Below are 18058 nucleotides of genomic sequence, written 5' to 3'. Positions count from 1 at the left end.
TCAAAAGCAGCAAAAGCCAACGCTAGGCTGGATGCCTCGGCGGCAGATTGCTGCCCCAACAACTCTCAACAGAGTTCAAGCTCACATGATGCACACCCTGTTCAGCAGCTCATGAAGCACAGAGAAGCCTGTTAATCACCACCTGATTTCAATCAGCAGCCCAAGAAAACTATTTTCTTTTAATGAAAATCCCACAAAACATATTTTCGTCTGTTTATTTTTATTTACATACATGTTAAAATATAATTTCTGTACATGTTTTAATATTCTTGTGAATATTTTACTTGATAATTACAAGTCTAATGAGAAGGAGAGACTGAAGATGAGAAATGCGGTTCTGGAGGAGAGTGTGACGTCGTACAAGTTGGAGTGTAAAGCCAGCAGGGGGACGGTGCTGAGGCTGGAAGAGGAGCTGGACCAAGAGAGGAGGAAGGTAGTCAGCAATGCTACAGATCTGCATTCACTCAAAAAGGTACTTGTACCAGTTTAAATTAAATTCAGCTCAATCACATTAAGGGCGGTTAAAAAAAATATATATATTTTTAATTATTTTATTTTTACATTTCTTAGTTTAATGGTTATCAAATGTAATTTCAGGACTGTTAAATTCTAGAAAAAGAACACTCATCTCCAGCACGGAATCATTTTCTTCTTTTGGTGTCACCTGTTTGACAGAACCAACCCTAACCCTTTCAGGAAACGGAAAGTCTGGCAGTAGGAAGGAGGAATGTTGAGTATGAGAAGCAGACTTTAGCCTTGAAGCCAGCAGGACAGTGATTGAAGCAGCCAGGCGAGAGTCACACTGTTTGGAGAAACAGGTAGAGGATCTTCAGGCCAAGGCTCAGGCGGCAGAGGAAAAACTTCAGCTGTTTCTGGAAAGAGTGGCTAAACTGCTGCAGGGGAAGCCAGAGAGCTTTATTTCACCCTCAAAGGGTGATATTCTACAGGAACTGGACAAATTGTGCAATGAGGTAAGAACTCATAGGGATTTTTTTTATAGTTGAACTTGTTTCCCAAAGGAAAGGGGGACAATATTCTCAGAATGTCCGACAAGTTATAACTGTTGGTTAAATTACTCAATCTAACCACAGAATGAGTGTCAAAGATGTATTTCACCATAAAATAGTTTAAAAGTAACATAACTATCCTGACATGTTAGTAAATGAAGGAACTTTTTTTGTTCTTGCATTTAAGACTTTATCAGACATGGAGTCTGGGCTACATTCTGCCTCTGAGCTGGAAAAGCAGACGAAGCTGCAGTGCAGCACTCTGCAGAGGGCTCAGCTTGCAGGGCAGCAAGTCCAGGACCTGAGGGAGAGGCTGCAGACTGCAGCCAAGCACTGTGACCTGCTACAACACGGCAAGCAACACGTGAGTAAAGTCACACATGAGGGGTGGGAATTATGACTTTTTCAAGTATTTTATCTGTTTGTATAAATTGAGGTAATTAATAAAGTTTTAACAACATTTTTTCCCAGTATGAGGAGTTCCTGGAACAGCTGTCTGAGACGATGAAGGTCAACAGCCCTGCTGAAGGTCTTGGCTTTGAAATAAGGCTAAAACTGGTTCTGTCACGCGCCGAACAACTCTTCAGACAAGAGGCAGGTGCTTTAAGAGAGCAGACGACTGACATTCAACCTACAGCAAAAGGTCACTTCTGCAGCATGAAAAAGTAAAAATACTTTTAAGCGGAGCAGACTTATTGGAAGATTTATCTGTGGAAAAATCCTTCTATATTCACATTAGGTACAATCACAGAAAAACTTACTAGATGGAAAAGAACTTCAGACCCAGCTTCTGAGGAGGAGAAGAGTAAATAATTTCTCTCCTCTGTGGAGGAAAACAATGCTCTTCTAGAGACCAGGAAGCTGGAAAAAAAAAAGATTGAGCATCTCCAAGGAGAACTGAGAGCCACGAAGCTCTCCAACTCACAGCTGTGAGCTCATCAGCTCACCCATGCTGATGAGCTCAAGGTAGAGGGGAGAAGAGTCTGGATCCAAGGTCCCTCCAGGAACGCATTCAGCTCATAATGTTTGTTGTGTTCAAATAAAGTTATGCATGAAAAATAGAAAATATTGCAGTACTTTTAAAAAATGACTGATGTTTCTAAGAAGTTAGAACTGGACTCCAACGCTTCATTTTTTTCAAATGAAGTCAAATGATCCTTCACCACCACCATCATCTTCATCATCATGTGACTATGCTTCATCATGGTTTAACTCAACAGAGTTCCTCTCCAACATCTTCTTAGTAAATGATAAATGGCCTGTATGTGTATTGTTCCTTCTTAGGGTCCTAAAACCCCCCAAGGCGCTTCACGACATAATCAGTCACACACACACGTCCACACGCTAGTGGGGATGAGCTACGATGTAGCCAAAGGTGTCCTGGGGGGCACTGACCGAGGAGAGGCCTGCTGAACACGGATGCCCTTGTGGCCGTTTCTACCTCTGCTTCTGAAGCCCCCACCATCACGCTTCAATCTCTATTATACAAAACTTTGTTTTAAATATTCAGAAACAAATATATAATTAATCAGCTAAAATAAATACATCATATAGCAGGAAGGGAAATCAGTGCGGTACCAACACTGTTTATAGTGGGGAAGGTGTGGATCGTAGGTTGCTGATGACACAGTCCCGTGCGTGATCCAATGTAAATACTTCATTTTCTCTGTTCATGGTTTTGTGCCCATGTCTCCTTATTTCTGTCGCTTCCTTGACCCATCTTTTGTATTTTTGTTGTTCTGTGTTTGGGATCCTTGTGCTGTCCTAGTCCATGATGTCCTCTTGAGCAGTGGTCTGTTACAGCTGATTTCTTTATTGTATTTTCTGATTCTTATTTAGTTGCTCTTGTGTGTCTTCAACGTGTTTCCCTCTCACACTCCCTTTGATGCTCTATTTTTCGTGTGTTGAGTTGGCGCCCAGTTTCTCCTACGTATGTTTTATAAAAGGAAGTGAAACCACCAACACCGGTGATCTCTGATGATGGCTAGGTAAAAAAATCTATTTTTTACTAAACTGTGTTAAAATCAGAACAAGAAAATGGATAAGGAAGATAAACACGGAATGAATGTACAAAAGACATGTTTTGTGGATTTGGAGGACGTTCAACCATGTCCGTGGAGGGGCCCTGTGGGGGGCACTCCGGGAGTATGGGGTACCAGGCCCTCTGATATGGGCTGTTAGGTCCTATATGACCGGTGTCAGAGCTTGGGTCCGCATTGCCGGCAGTAAGTCACGCTCGTTTCCGGTGAGATTTGGACTCCACCAAGGCTGCCCTTTGTCACCGATTCTGTTCATAACTTTTATGGACAGGATTTCTAGGGGCAGCCAAGGTGTTGAGGGGATCAGATTTGGTGGCCTGCGGATCAGGTGTCTGCTTTTTGCAGATGATGTGGTCTTGTTGGCTTCATCAGACCGTGACGGTTTTGCTGGAGCAGTTCTGTTGTACGGTAGAATGCCTTCTCCTGGTCAGGGATGAGTTTCTGCTCCAAGTGGAGGAGTATCTTGGGGTCTTGTTCACGAGTGAGGGAAAGATGGAGAGTGAGATCAATAAGCAAATTGGTGCTGCGTCTGGATGTTGCACCGGTCTGTTGTGGTGAAGAGAGTTGAGCAGTAAGGCGAAGCTCTCCATTTACTGGCTGGGCTACATTCCTACCCTCACCTATTGTCACGAGCTTTGGGTAGTGACCGAAAGAATGAGATTGTGGATACATGCGACCGAAATAAGTTTTCTCTGCAGGGTGGCTGCTTCCCTTAGAGATAGGGTGAGAGGCTTAATCATCCAGGAGAGACCTGCTGCTCCTTCACATCAAGAAGAGCCAGCTGAAGTGGCTCGGGCTTCTAGTTAGGATGCCTCCTGCATGTCTCCCTGGTGAGCTTTTCCAGGCACATCCAACCAGGAGGAAACCCAAAGAAAGATCCAGGGCACGCTGGAGGGACTATGTCTCTCACCTGGCCAGGGAACACCTTAGGCTTCCCCTGGAGGAGCTGGCCCAAGTGGCTGGGGAGAGGGAAGTCTGGGCCTCCCTGCTTAGGCTGCTGCCCCCGCGTCCCAAACCCAGAAAGGTGGGTGAAAATAGATGGATTGATGGAACATAAGAAGCTAAACATAATCTGTGAGTAACTCATTGATCAAATATTAAAAAAGGGAACCAGAAAGACTTAATAAAGAGACAAAACTCTGAATGAAGATTTGGCATTCCTTGTTTCTGATAGTTGCATATAGATTTGTCACATGAATCTTTTGCATTATATACACACGTTAAATAATCCGCGGCTGTTATACATTTCATACTCAAGTGACGGTCATACAAAATATACAAAAGCTCTATATGTCGTCTTTTTGACCTCAAAGATATCAGATATTTTTCAAAATAAAAAGCAGGATGTAGAAAGACTGTGGATGGCTGATGTTAAAGGTTAAACTCTTATCTGATAATTAAACACTTAAATGATTCAAGTTAAAAATAGACTGTTTACCACAGACACAGTTATGGAGAAGCGTTAACAAAAGCAGTTTAAAACCACATGCCAAAATACAGGTAAAAAAATAATGTAAGTTATATTAAACGGGTTTTGACCAAGCAGATTCTGGTTCTGTTATAACTTTGGTGCTTTCCACAAGCTAACCCTCAATTTTCTCATCAAAAATACTTATTAAACTGACAGAATGACACAGTGAGACGCTTGATCCTACGTGCTACACAAAAATAATATTAAGTGTACATGGCAGCTATGTTTCTGCAGCAAAAATGGATGAAAGTTTAGTTTTCGCTCTTAACGTGATTCCAGTAATGTTCCTGCAGCTCACCTACACAGGGGGCGGTCCGTTAGTGTAGCTGAGCATCGGGTAAAAGGAATGAGCAAAGTTGTTGGACTGAGCGCAGCAGTCCTCCTCGGACAGCGGCAGCAGGAAGCCAAAGACCACTAAGAGGAGCAGGAAGAACTGGAGAGGCAGCGCCACACATAGGACACGGCACCAGAACGAGGACCGACGAGCCCGCATCATCCTGGGATCAGAAGGGAAGGAAGCGGATCCAGCGCCGCTGGGAGACCTGCTCTCACACACGCACACACACAAACAGAGCTTTAGTTAATCATACAAACAGAACATCTCCATCTATCACACTAATCAAATTACAACAAACACATTAAACTGTCTTTGCTACAGAAATGGAAAACTCTGATTTAATAAACCAACATTAATTCCACGTCCCTCTCAGAGTTACTGTAATTGTTTCATCTGACTACTTTCAATCCAAATAAGATCTGGTATCAGGGGCACAGGGACTGGATGGCAGTGCTTTGATAAAAGCACGGTGCTGTGTTTTTAAGACACGGCAGACACAGCTGGAAGCAACATCAGGACGTTTAATGCTGTGATCCACATGCTGACTGGTGGATAGACACAGTAACAAAGACGGTCACCAAACATACGGCAGAGTTGCACCAGACAAGTACATCAAGTGTGCTGGCATTCCTTTGCATAACTGGTTAGGACAAAAGACAACACGCATGCTGGAAGAATCAGCTTCTTTATTTAGATTTTTTAAATAACTCCGAAGGTTTGGAAAAAGTGCAAAGCATGCCGAGGCAGGAGCAGCACGGAAGACAGGAGCAGATTCTTCAACGTTTCTATAAGGAACCATTCTGGAAAAGGACAAATCTAGCGTTAACATAAAGGATGAATGAAGAATAAAAGTGAAAATGTTCCTCAGGTCAGCAATCTCTCCAGGCAGGATGTGTTCATTTATACATTTAGAGGCCTGTTGAAGATTTCTGTGTCAGTGCTAACCAGTTTTATTCACTTATGAGCTGTAATAACACATCTGCTCATCTGTGTGACGTTCTGTTCTACAGAAGATAACACACCTCCAGATGTTTGTCGTCTGTCTCCTTAATGCTAAAGCTGAACAAAAGTCTAAATACTCATTTATTTCATCTGCAGAGATCAAGCGATTATCACCTGTTTCTACGTCTGAGTCGTCACTCATTTTAACGAAACTCACAGAAAATAATCCTAACGTGTAGATTTATATCTGATTAACTTTTAGAATCAGCTCAATTCAAGATGGCCACCACATCTAATCGACCTTAGCAAGCTCAAAAAAGGCAGCAAGTGGTTCTGTTTAACATGAGATAAAGTGTGTCAAGTGTTTGTGTGAGATAACTGATAAAAAAAATCTGATAATTATGCAGAAATTTGTGAACAATGTTAATTACAAGTTCATAGAACAACAACTTAGTTGTTTATCAATATAAGATGATCTTAGTTTAAAATGGTGGCAGGAGATTTGCATTACTTCAAGGAATCCCGGGGACCAAACACAAACTAATTTTACTAATAATCTACCATTTTTTGGGGGTGGAGGGGGGGGGGGGGGGTACAATTTTACACAAGTTTACTACTTACAATGAAAGGATGCATTCGAAGTCATTTTCAACTAAGTTTACTGAGATACTCAAGTACCTCGTCATAAGCTGGACACAGGCGTGAACAGACTGACGTCTGTAAAAAAAAAAAACCTTCACCACGTGACAAGCGAATACCTGAGCAGCAGGACTCACGGATGACAGACTAAAGGGACGATGAAGAGCAGCAGCGGAGAAGAAATCACACATAAGGTAGAGTGACAGCACCAGAGAGAGAGGGAGGAGGACTGCAGCCTTGCCATTGTTCATTGCAGACATTTATTTGCTTGGCAGTTTGCGAGAAAAAGGAAAATGTGTGTGTGTGTGTGTGTGTGTGTGTGTTTGCTCAGCAACAGCGAGGCAGTGATGTTAGATATCTGTGTTAAGCAGCACCCTCCGGTTAGCACTAGTAGGCAGCCAAGGACACTGATGGAGGAGGAGGCCTTTCATGGTTTCTTTGGTGAGGACGTCTCCTCTAACCTACACAGAGCATGTAGACTGACAGAAGATGATGGAATTCACTGTCATGAGCCGCTGAGACTAAAACTAGAGATATGAACTGAAATAGGGCATTGTTGTTGTTTAAAAGCTGCGTTAGAGCGCGTGAGTAAGAATAGGTTTTCCAGTGCAACATGGGCTGAGTTCCATTATCTTCTGGGTGTGCTAGAAACCAACAGAAATGTACCTGCGGTGTGGACTGCTCACAGACGCTCCAGGCTGTGACAGACTACACTTGCCCCGTTGCTGTTTGCAATGAACAGGGGAGGGGGGGTGAAAGAAAGAAAGTATGTTTCAGTCCAGGCAAATCAACACAAAGCTACTGATGAAAAGACAACCAAAAATGAGAGAAGAGCAGCAAAAAAATAAATAAAAATAAAAATAAGTGAACATGTGGAGGAGACAGATTCTGTATACCCCTTGATAATAAACAATCTGGCTAATTTTAACTCATGATTGCAGATATAGAGCTACAAATCAGACAATGTGGTGCATGAACGGCCATCATGACATCATGAAGGTCCTGGAGAGACTCCTTTTGGTCCACCTGAATAAGCAAACTAGAACATATCAGGAGCCGCTGCAGTTTGCTTATCGCCATGGAGTTGGAGTTGAAGATGCCATCATCCAGCTGCTTCAACCAATCCACTGTCATCTGGATAAAGCAGGCAGCACTGTGAGGGTCATTTTCTTTGATTTCTCCAGTGCATTTAACACAATCCAGCCTGATGTACTTTGCCAGAAACTCCAAAGACACAGGTGGGGGCCTCAACTATCGCCTGGATTAAAGACTACCTGACAAACAGACCACAGTTTGTGAGGCTGAAGAACTGCACATCAAACCAGGCGATCAGTAACATTGGAGCACCACAGGGGACTGTACTCTCACCATTCCTTTTCACCCTGTACACCTCAGACTTCCAGTACAAATCAGAGACCTGTCATCTACAGAAATACTCAGATGACTCTGCAGTTGTCGGGTGTATCAGAGATGGACAGGAAACTGAGTACAGAGAGCTGGTGGAGCGCTTTGTGGCATGGTGTGGAAACAATCATCTGACCTTGAACGTGAACAAAACAAAGGAGATGATTTTAGACTTCAGAAGAAACAGGGTGGAGTCAAACACTGTTTCCATCATGGGAGAAGAAGTGGAGGTGGTTGAGGAATACAAATACCTTGGAGTTCACCTGGACAACAGACTGGACTGGAGAAAGAACAGCGAAGCTGTTTACAAGAAGGGACACAGCAGACTGCACTTCTTGAGGACGCTTAGGTCCTTCAATGTCTGTAGCAAGATGCTGCAGATCTTCTACAAGTCTGTTGTTGAGAGTGAAATCTCTTCAGCCATCGTCTGTTGGGGTAGCAGCATCAGAAGCAGGGACCTGAAAGGCTCAACAGCCTAATAAAAAAGGCTGGTTCTGTTCTGGAGATGACTGTGGAACCACTGGAGGAGATAATGCAAAGAAGGATTCTCCAGTGAATCAAGAAAATTATGGACAACCCTGAGCATTCTCTTCACAAGACTGTCCGACAACGGAAGAGTGTCTTCAGTCAGAGGCTTCTTCAGTTTCACTGCAACACTGACCGCTACTGGAGATCCTTCCTGCCAACAGTCATTGTAATATACAACAACTCTTTGATGACTTTGATGACTACCCCAATCAATTTCCGTCTGGGATTAATAAAGTATTTTTGAATTGAATTGAAAGCCTTTGGTAACTAAGGCCTTTAACAATAGAAGCAGCGATGTGCTTATTTGGACTGATATGATGAATTTCAACAAAATTCTGCAATCGTATTCTTCTCATTCATAATAAAAGACACAAATGGCATTTTATCATTGACTATCAAATACAATCATGTTGGTTTAGCAGATCCATTTTAGCCAGAATTCCTCACATTAGAGAAAAAGTAGGTAAGAAGAAATCTGAGGAAAGACTGAAGAAAACAGGGTTCCGGTTCTAAATGGTGGAAGAGAAAAGTGCAAAAAATAAATCCAAAAATAACAAATAAAGAAGGTAGAAAGAAAAGGTTCCTCCATTCTCTGAGAGTAAACATGCAGGCTGAAAATGCTTCTGAACCAAGGGGGATCAGTTTCATGGTGAGGTGTGGAGAGAGTTAAAGAAAAATCTGGGGATGACAGGGGTGAACCTGGACTTCAACGGGCCGGGGCGTTGGGGGCAGGTGGGATTGTCTCAGAGTGGTTTTCAAACTCCTGAATCTCCCAGGTAACCATGAACAGGTAGAGTCAAATGTTACCGATCTCAGCCGACTGGGTGTGCTCCTTCCCGATACAGGACTGAGGGAACCCGATGTGTCCAGCTCATCAGCTGACGACCAGGAGGACAGATCCTGAAGATGAAAACACTTGTTAGAAAAGCAGAGGAAACTGATGGAGACATCAGGCTAACACAAGTCTAAACTCCTGCCTATGAAAGGTTTTGATTGATCGTATTAAGGTCTAACAGCATAAATCCATACCTGTTAAAGGCTGTATGTAAATTCCTTTAAATACTAACACTTGAGGAGACACAAGACACACACACACCTGTTGGCTGCTTGTGATGTCCAGAATCTTAGCCAGTTCTCGGAGATCTCGCGTTACTTCCTTTAGCAGCAGTTTAAGGCGGTTCCCGATGACGTGAACCTTCTCCTTGGCTTCCAGACAGTCGCTGCCTTGAGAATTGACCAGCAACTGGAGGGACATGTCCTGTAGCGAGGCGACTTTGAGCTGAGAGTCCAGTAACTCCTGACGGATTTGCTGCAAGAATTTAAGATGTGTGATCATCAAAAACCACAAAGGAATGAAATGTATAGCTGAAGAAAATTCAAGTTAAATACCGTGAGTGTCTTATGGTGCTCATGGAGGGTATCGGCATCCTGGATCGGATCAATGGGAACCACCTCGTTCCTTCTGCGATCAATATTTTCCAACCAGAGTAGCAGGCCGTGGCACATTTCATGAAATTCCTGTTGGACGGGAAGGTAAAGATTCAGCTCATGTGTTTGGGAGGCATCGATCTGATCTAACAACAAAGACAAGCACTCACTTGACACTGCATCAGAGCATCTTGTAATGAAGACCTCCACTCTTCCAAAGAGCAGCCCAGTTTGTCCCAGTGGTTGTTCATGTCCTTCAGCTTGGCCTGCAGCTCTCGCGACTCTTCTGTCTCTGACTGCAGAAACTCAGCGCTGCACAGGTTAATGGAAAGCACGATGGCTTTGCGCTTGTCGTACGCTTTCTGCAGTTCCTGTAGTTAAACAGCAACAGGCAGCAACACTTGGATTTAAACCAGTGCTGAAAGAAAAAGAAGCTTAAAAACAGGGAAGTAAAATGTAATGTTTTTTTTTACTTTGAGCTTTTTGATGCGAAGCTCAATAGTGTGGATGTCCGTGCTGATGTCCAGTCTCCTCTGTTGCTCCAGCTCTTCTCCTGTCTCTCCCAGCCAAGTCCAAATGTTGTTCAGGTCAGAGTTCAGCTGCTGCCACTGCTGCTGATTCTCCTTTGTGCGCATCTCTTTACTGAGGTCCTGAGCCTGCAGGAGCTCCCAGCGCTCAATCACACCTAGATGGTAGAGCAAAAGAACAGAAAACAGATTGATTTAGAATATCTGGGTAAATACTCTGACCTCTTTACTCTTTTCAGATCTGATTAGTGACGTTTAACCTGATGTTTGGGACTCTGAGCTGCTGGGATCCGCCAGTCCTGACACCGTGTCCTCTTCCTCTTTCAACTCAGAGCCCACCCTCTTCACTACGTCTATGTTGCCCCGACACTCACCCAACAATCGCAGCTACAAAAGAACATGCATCATGTTGGGTTACCACACAGGACATTCAGCTTCCCAAGTATGATTAAACAGAGAAATGCTGCATAAAGAGACTCGTACGTAGCCCATGTAAGACGCGTCCACCTCTGTGCTCGTGGGCGTGCGGCTGCTGTCCGTCTGTTGCAGGACGGAACGGTTGACGTCGAAAGGATGAACGTTACAATCTGCAGAGGCAGCCTCCCCTGTTGGACCAACATCAACTGAATATTTTGGGAGAATCAAAGGAAATATTTGACCCCAAATATTTTTTTTAAATCAAATTTACAATCCCATAGAAGTGGGACCTGTTTTAGACAGATAAACACAAAACAGGGGCAGCAAAAGACTGGAGAGCAGATTGCAGATCATGGTGTGGGTTTGAGGAATTGTTCTGTACTTCTATCTGGCTTGAATCGAAAGCTTTTATTTCGTCTCTGTGTATAAACAGAAGGAACTAATCTGCAATCCCTTCAGTAAGAAACTAGACTTGTTTTCTGTAACAAAAGAAATAATAAAACATGCTTTTTGGGAACAAAAAAATACACAAAGAGAAAATCGAACATGTTAGCCACACAGCAAGTCAAATAAAAGTAAGGAAGCAAGTTAGAAAAAAGGCTTTGGATGAATTCCATTTCTACTCTTCTGAATTAGAGCCCAAATCAGAACCAGGGAGTTTAACAGAAAAATGGAATTGACCCTTTAGTTAGAACTACTGATCACAGTAAGAGAAATCAACACAAGCCAGTGAGAGGATTACAGAGTGGCTTGGTTAGAGTGAGACTGTTATTTCTGGATGCTGGGCTCTGCTGTTGCCTACCAGTGGAAGACCTCAGAGTTTGTTCTGTTAGTTTAACAAAGGCCTCAGGGCTCTCAGGGATCACTACATCTGGAAGAAACACGTTACAGTAAACAGATTCAGCAGCGAGCTTCACACAGTAGCAACTAACAAACAGATGAACCTAGGATCCATCTGCTGTTGTAAACTGGATGGTGCGTCGTTAAGTGGGCGGGGCCTGTCTGAGCCAGGGCAGGGCAGAGAAGTCTTCAGTCCTTCATGTGTCGACACAGCCCCATGCACAGTTCTGCATTTATAAGCAGCTGGCATTATTAGCTGTTTTAGAAACTTTTGTTTTGATTTCTGTCTTTTCTAAGGTTCACAAATCAAAACTGTTTAATTTTTGCTAAACTGTTTAAAGCTGGCACAAGATACTGTACTAATGCATGATGAACAATTACATCAGAATAAAACTAAGATGTTGCTTCTCTCTATTAACTTGATGTAAAAAAAGCAAATACCAATAGTATTAAAGACCTAAAAACCCACAACGGTCACTGAAATAACTTGAAACTGGCCAGAATGATAGTAGATACGATTTCATTACAAGTCAAATAATGACATTTAGACTTTGATTTGTGCTTCAACAGAATAAATGTAAAACCAAACTAACAAAACAATTGTGAACAAAATGGAGAAACATTCAACTTTGTTGAACTTTCTTGAATCAATCAAGCGATTTACGTAGCTGTCAGTGAGCGTTCTCACTTATCTACATGTATTCTGATTCTTCTCCAGATGTTTCAGCTCTTTCCACAGATGTTCACCATGATTTAGATGAGGACTGATAGAAGGCTCCTTCAGAGAGGTCCAGTGCTTGGTTCTGATCCACTCTTGTGTGTTTTGAGTCATTATCCTGTCAGATAGACCATGACCTGTGACTGAGACCAAGCTTTCTGACAGAGCAGATCTTTTAGCTCCAGGATGTCTTGAGATTTCATTGGACCCTGAAAAGATTAAAGACTTCCTGGCCCAGATGCAGCAAAGCAGTCCAGAACAGAATACAACCTCCTTCCAGGGTTCTGCTATTTATGAGTCCGAGGGACAAGAAGCTTTGTGACTCTTTGTGTACTTTAATTAATTAGAAATAAATCTACTTATTCTGCCTTTCCCTGCGATCCACGGATTTCCCTCTTTCCTATTCATTTCCTCTCTCCCTTTCCTTACATTATTATTTATTAATCATAATCTCACTTTGTGCTTTCATCAGTGGCGTCCTCCTCAGCCGTCATGGTCTTATCTGACACTGAAGAACCTTGACTTTTGAGCTGACCTCTAATCTCTTTCAGTTTTCATCTTGCAGCTACGTCCAAGGAGGTTGTCTACAGTCCCATGGGCTGTCCAACTGTTGTCAGAGGAACATGAAGCTGCTCAGAGACGGTCGTCTAGCTTTTATCCTGATTAATAAACGCCTTTCTAATCCGCTGAGATAACTCTGTCTTTAGCTTTGTGTGGTCCATGCTCGGTGTGGTACACACCCTGATACCAAGCAGCACTGTGACTACCTGTCAGCCTTTAAACAGGCAGAGTGACAGATTACAGGACTGAAGACACCTGTGCTGCTGTAATACGAGACACACGCTCTGTCCCTGTGGTCACATTATTGTCAGTTTCTTCTGGGAGTTCCATATTTTTTGTCTAGATTTGTTTTATTAGTTGAATTTTAAAAAATTAAGTAATTTCTGATTTTCATTAGTTGATTTTTACTAATATTTTCAATATGACAACCTTTGTCAATGCCAAGTAGTTTCAGGGACCATTGTTGGTTTTTAATTCTTCAGCTGAATGGTGCCTTTTTATGTACCTCTGTGGATTTTTTTTAAGGTAATTTGAGAGTTTAAAACTTAAAAAGAAAACAATCTGTCACTGAACACTACTTTGTCTAACAGAAACTTACCTGACAGGCCTGAAGCCGGGCGTTGGGGGAAGTCTCCCTCCTCACTCTGCTGCTCTCTAAGGGCTCTGCTGGCGCTCTCAAGGCCGCGGCTCAGGTCGTAGTCGTGGTCCCACTCCAGGGGGATGGAGTCCACGCTTGCAGGCGTGTCCCGGCCAGAACGCTCGGCTCGAAGCTGAGCAGCCAGGGACGCTGAGCGACCGGAGGAGGGCAGAGGTGACAAGAAGCCATCCCCCAGACGCTCATTCCACGGTAGACTGGACAAATCTCCAGGCTCATCCAGATCAAGCTCACGATCCGAAAACGACACTTCGGTATCGTCGTCAGCAAGCTGAAGTGAAAAATATAATTCCAGTAAAGGTTACTGTTGGAGCCAAGTTATAAACAATAAATGTTCAGCTTAGTTAAAACTAAAAATTTTAACTGCTTTGAATCTGAAGTCTTACTGGGAGGCGAATGAGTTTTTTGTAGTAGCGCTCCACTCGACCAAAAACTTCCTGACAGTAGCGCTGAAGTTCTTCCAGTTCTTCCTCTATGACAGCAGCATCCATGGGCTCACTCTTCTCTATTAGTGCCTCGCCCTGGTGGAAGATGTGCTCGATCCTGGCTGTGGTCAGGGAGATCTCCTGCTGGAACGACTGGAGGATCAGAGAATCATAAGTTTTCATTTTAAACACAAACATATCGCAGTCTCAGATTTTAAAAATCCAACATTTCACAGATATTTCTGAATAAAATAGTTGACAAACTTTTAAACCATAAAGATGTTTTATATAAAATATCACAAGTATTTTGTAATATTTCAAAGCAAAGCAAGCCTTTATAAATACATATAGGCTGTCTACACTATCCTAAAAGTGACTCATGAGTTTATTTTGGATGTGCATGACCAGATCCGACGGTTAAACTCACCCTGAGCTGTTTGATCTTGGCTTGAATGTCACACTCAGAAAAGTGTTCAATGTTGGTGAGCTGAAGGTCCATTTCTGTCAGCCAGACTAAAATACCATCCCTGGATGTCTCAAACTCCTCTCTCTGACTGATAAAGTGCTGAAACAGAACACAAGGATTTATTACACACCAATCCAGCATTCCTGTAAAATGCAAAATGAACATTTAACATAAAAAGATGAAAAACATAAATCAGAAATGCTGGTGAAAGCTGAGATTTAAACTAAACTGAATGAGTGTTTGTAATAAAATCAGAGTGTATTGTGCCTTGAGCCTGCGGAGGATGGATGCCACCCTTTTCTGCAGGTTGTCCCATCGCTGGTTGGCATCGTGGGCCATCTCCCTCAGACGACAAGACGAGTCGGTCCGGTTCTCTCTGGCCAGGCGCCGGTACTGCTTGTTGATTAACTCTAACTGGGTCAGGCTCTCCTGAACTTGTCTCTGGAAGGCCTGTAGAAACAAACCCATTCATATCACACTTTAAATGTGTTCGTTTTTATATTTTTATTTAACCATATACCAAGAGAGAGTTAGTGACCTCAAATTTCTTTAGTTCCTCCTTGGCTACTGTGTACAGCACACCAGAAGAGTTGGGCAGAGCAGCAGTCTTCTCTGAAGAGGCCATCCACTCCTCAAACCGTGCAAAGTCCTCCAAGAACTTCTGCCATAGACGCCACGTCTCCTCGATCCTTAGGGAGGAAGTAAAAATCATAACGATTCCATTAAACAACAGGAAGGACGTGATGATAAACCTCAGGGATTTACTTGAGCCTCCTCTCCAGAGACAAGGCACAGATGCTCCTCCAGCGGCGATCCAGGCTGCGTGTGGCCTGCTGGATGGAGTCACACTCCACGTCGGTGGCACAGGCATCACAGTCATGCAGCAGCACCTCACATAAATTCAGCACAGATGCAACTCCAGTGCTGTGCTTCTCGATGTCCCGCTGAAGCTCCTGGATGATAAAAAGACTGAATTAGTGAAGAAAAGAAGCTGCGTAAAGGTTAAAGAAGAAACCTGGGACATAATTAAACACATGCACATGTATGTAAATGTTTGTCTGAAACCATATATTTATTTTACTCTGAATAAATAAACCAATAGCTAGTAGCTTACTTAGACTAAAAAGTTTTATAGTAAAGTATATAGTATGGATTTCTGCTTGTAGCTGCAGTAAATAAACGAAGAATGCCACCTGCTGCAGATCGAGCTTCCTTTGAATCTCCTGGAGGTCACACGACTCGTAGGCAATGGGTTTGGACAGCTCCGTCTCAATGTGGGCGAGCCAAGAGCGCAGACTGTTCATGTTTTTGTCCAACTGCTGCACGGCTACCAGAGTTTCTTTCAGCTTCTTCACTCTGTTATAATGAATCAACAGCAGTAAAAACCAAACACTCCAGCAGGGGATACCCACAGCAACACAAACATTATATAAACTCCTCACCTAGCGCCGATGAGGTCCAGGAGATGCTGCCAGCGGTCGCTGACCTTGGTGAGTTTTTGTTTGATTTCCGTGGCTTTGCTCTGGTGACTTGCCCTGGCTAAACGCTCTCCAAGCCGATGTAACTGCTGCTTATTCTCCTCTGCTACCGAGATCTCCTCCTGATAGTCCTGAAATACAAATAAAAAACAATCAACGTATTAAAAAAACAAACTAAATGGCAAACAGAGTCTTGTGTTTATGAAGACCAGTGATGTGAATGTAAAAACGTTAAGTACATCAGTAGGATTAAAAACAAAAACTAGACCTTACAATCAGCTAATTTAAAAATAATTTATTTTTGATAAATTTGATGAAAATGATATTGCTCCAGCATGCAGGATGTTGGGCACTAGCATCCCTGCAGACACATGTGAGTGTGCCAGCTTTTATCAGGCCATCTGCAGCTTTAAGGAAGCCACGTTTAACCCTCCCACTGTCCTAATGGGCGTGACCCCGCGAGCAAAGTGTACCATTGAGCAGGGTTGATGGTTTATCCCTTGGGTACACGTGGCAGGGGTGAGGAGTGAGCACCACCTCACCCCTGCCACGTGGACCTCAAGGGATAAACCATCAATCCTGCTCAATGGTACACTTTCCTCGCGGGGTCACCCATGACGACAGTGGGAGGGTTAAGACTTGGTAGTGTCCAGGTGTTCTGCAGCTTGTAGAAGCTGCTGCAGAATGATACAAACAGCGACGAGCAGGGAGGAGAGCACATGAACCGTTGAAGTGAAATCAGCTAGGACAATGTCAAGAATCACACTTTTTCTAAATCATAAATTTGATCCCATTTTAAGATGAGTAATAATATTTCTAGAAATATTTAAACCATCTGTTCATAAAACTATATCTGGCTGTTTGAACTAGTTCCTGTTGGAATTTGGACCAATTTCCTCCACATTTTAGAGTCAAAGATGCTCTAATGGCTAAATTAAAAAAACGAGTTAAACAAAACTAAACTTCCAATTTTATACAAACATGCTAACAAGTAACTAGCCACAGAGATGTCTGCACCTGTTGGGGTGTCAATCCACCTACCTTACGGAGCTTCTCGATCATCTCCTCAATGCTGATGTCTCCATTTTGGGACACCTTGCCCTCCATCTTGGTGAGCCACTCACACAGCTCCTTATACTTCTCACCAAACACGGTCCACTCGTTCAGTCTCTCACTCACCTGCTGCCTGCGCAGCGACAGCTGCAGAAACACAGCGGCACAGACACAACTGACTCAATGTCCTAGCAACGTTTAAGAAAACAACCAATTGATCTGTGTCCATTTTGCAGAAAAAAGAAGCAAAACATCAAAAAACTTAAAAGGAAGTAGTGTTCAGATCACGAAGTGGTGCAGCTTCATTTGCATTACACAACTTGTGTGTATGAGATTGTGTTTCCTGTGTGTGTGTTTTATCTGCTCAACACAGGATGCAATGCTGAAAAAAAAACCTTTTGAGGTTTCAGAAATGCTTTTCAGTCTGAGACAAGGTGAATGTTGCACGTTAAAGTTAAAATATAAAATATACAAAACACAAGAAGAGTTAACATCTTACTTCTGATGTTTAGAAGCGGCAAACATTATGGGGAACTATCAACTAGTATCTAAAAGAATAAATACTAAATAAAAATTCAGAATTTTATATTCAATATATAATGTTAGCGGCTGTATGCTTTAATGTTGGCTGACTCATCTCACCTAGAGTTAAACATACAAGCTCTACTTTAAAATAGCCTGACAACACCAACACCTAGTGGTATAAGAATGAACTGCAAAGAGGCCTTAAAATCAGCCACACATATATTCTTCTAACTGCTAATAAGGAATGAAATTGACTTTAAAGTAATTTCAACCTATTAAAGTAATTGTAAAATCACTTAGATATACAGAGGTGTACTTGGAAGACTTTACCTGGTGGCAGATTTCGTCCCACTGACGATGCAGGAGTTCAATGCGTTCCTGCAGCACAGAAAGGTCCTCAGCACTGACGTAGGAGGACAGCGACTCTCTCAGCAGAGTCAGATGGGTCAGATCTCCAGTCCAGCCCTCAAATGTGCTCCCTAGATCCTGAAAAACCGTAAGTTTGAATAGTAACATTAACAACTCGTCAAGACAAAAAAAAAATATATATATATATATATATATATATATATATATATATATATATATACTTTTCAAA

General features: G+C 42.7%; 2 protein-coding genes across 14 annotated transcripts in view; one reads left to right on the top strand and one right to left on the bottom strand.

Moving 5' to 3' along the window:
* Window positions 1–96: 96 nt before the first annotated feature.
* ccdc170 (coiled-coil domain containing 170) lies at window positions 97–1954 on the top strand. Its single transcript, XM_015969504.3, is given in 6 exon segments — window positions 97–472; window positions 697–751; window positions 754–971; window positions 1195–1371; window positions 1479–1650; window positions 1747–1954. Coding segments are annotated over 6 exon segments (936 nt in total). The 5' UTR covers window positions 97–232; the 3' UTR covers window positions 1821–1954.
* A 2770-nt stretch (window positions 1955–4724) lies between these two features.
* Window positions 4725–18058, bottom strand: part of syne1b (spectrin repeat containing, nuclear envelope 1b) — an 89002-nt gene continuing 75668 nt past the window's right edge. For 9 of the 13 annotated variants that reach the window (XM_054741769.2, XM_054741778.2, XM_015969492.3 and 6 more), the window contains 20 exons: window positions 17791–17946; window positions 16924–17082; window positions 15847–16013; window positions 15598–15760; window positions 15170–15357; window positions 14943–15093; window positions 14672–14854; window positions 14366–14503; window positions 13900–14091; window positions 13457–13784; window positions 11542–11610; window positions 10806–10927; window positions 10583–10709; window positions 10269–10480; window positions 9966–10166; window positions 9757–9885; window positions 9464–9676; window positions 9175–9267; window positions 7102–7160; window positions 4725–5059 (listed from right to left, as the gene is read on the bottom strand). In XM_054741769.2, coding sequence (XP_054597744.2) covers window positions 4816–5059; window positions 7102–7160; window positions 9175–9267; window positions 9464–9676; window positions 9757–9885; window positions 9966–10166; window positions 10269–10480; window positions 10583–10709; window positions 10806–10927; window positions 11542–11610; window positions 13457–13784; window positions 13900–14091; window positions 14366–14503; window positions 14672–14854; window positions 14943–15093; window positions 15170–15357; window positions 15598–15760; window positions 15847–16013; window positions 16924–17082; window positions 17791–17946 — 3294 coding nt within the window. In that variant the 3' untranslated portion in view covers window positions 4725–4815. The remainder of the gene's footprint in view (window positions 5060–7101; window positions 7161–9174; window positions 9268–9463; window positions 9677–9756; window positions 9886–9965; window positions 10167–10268; window positions 10481–10582; window positions 10710–10805; window positions 10928–11541; window positions 11611–13456; window positions 13785–13899; window positions 14092–14365; window positions 14504–14671; window positions 14855–14942; window positions 15094–15169; window positions 15358–15597; window positions 15761–15846; window positions 16014–16923; window positions 17083–17790; window positions 17947–18058) is intronic. The other 4 variants (XM_015969498.3, XM_054741773.2, XM_054741776.2 and 1 more) reach the window with 3 other exon arrangements.

The sequence above is a fragment of the Nothobranchius furzeri genome, chromosome 18 (genome assembly GCF_043380555.1).
Source record: "Nothobranchius furzeri strain GRZ-AD chromosome 18, NfurGRZ-RIMD1, whole genome shotgun sequence".
Taxonomy (NCBI): domain Eukaryota; kingdom Metazoa; phylum Chordata; class Actinopteri; order Cyprinodontiformes; family Nothobranchiidae; genus Nothobranchius; species Nothobranchius furzeri.
Note: the sequence above shows the minus strand (reverse complement) of the source record. Positions and strands in the feature narration are given on the sequence as shown.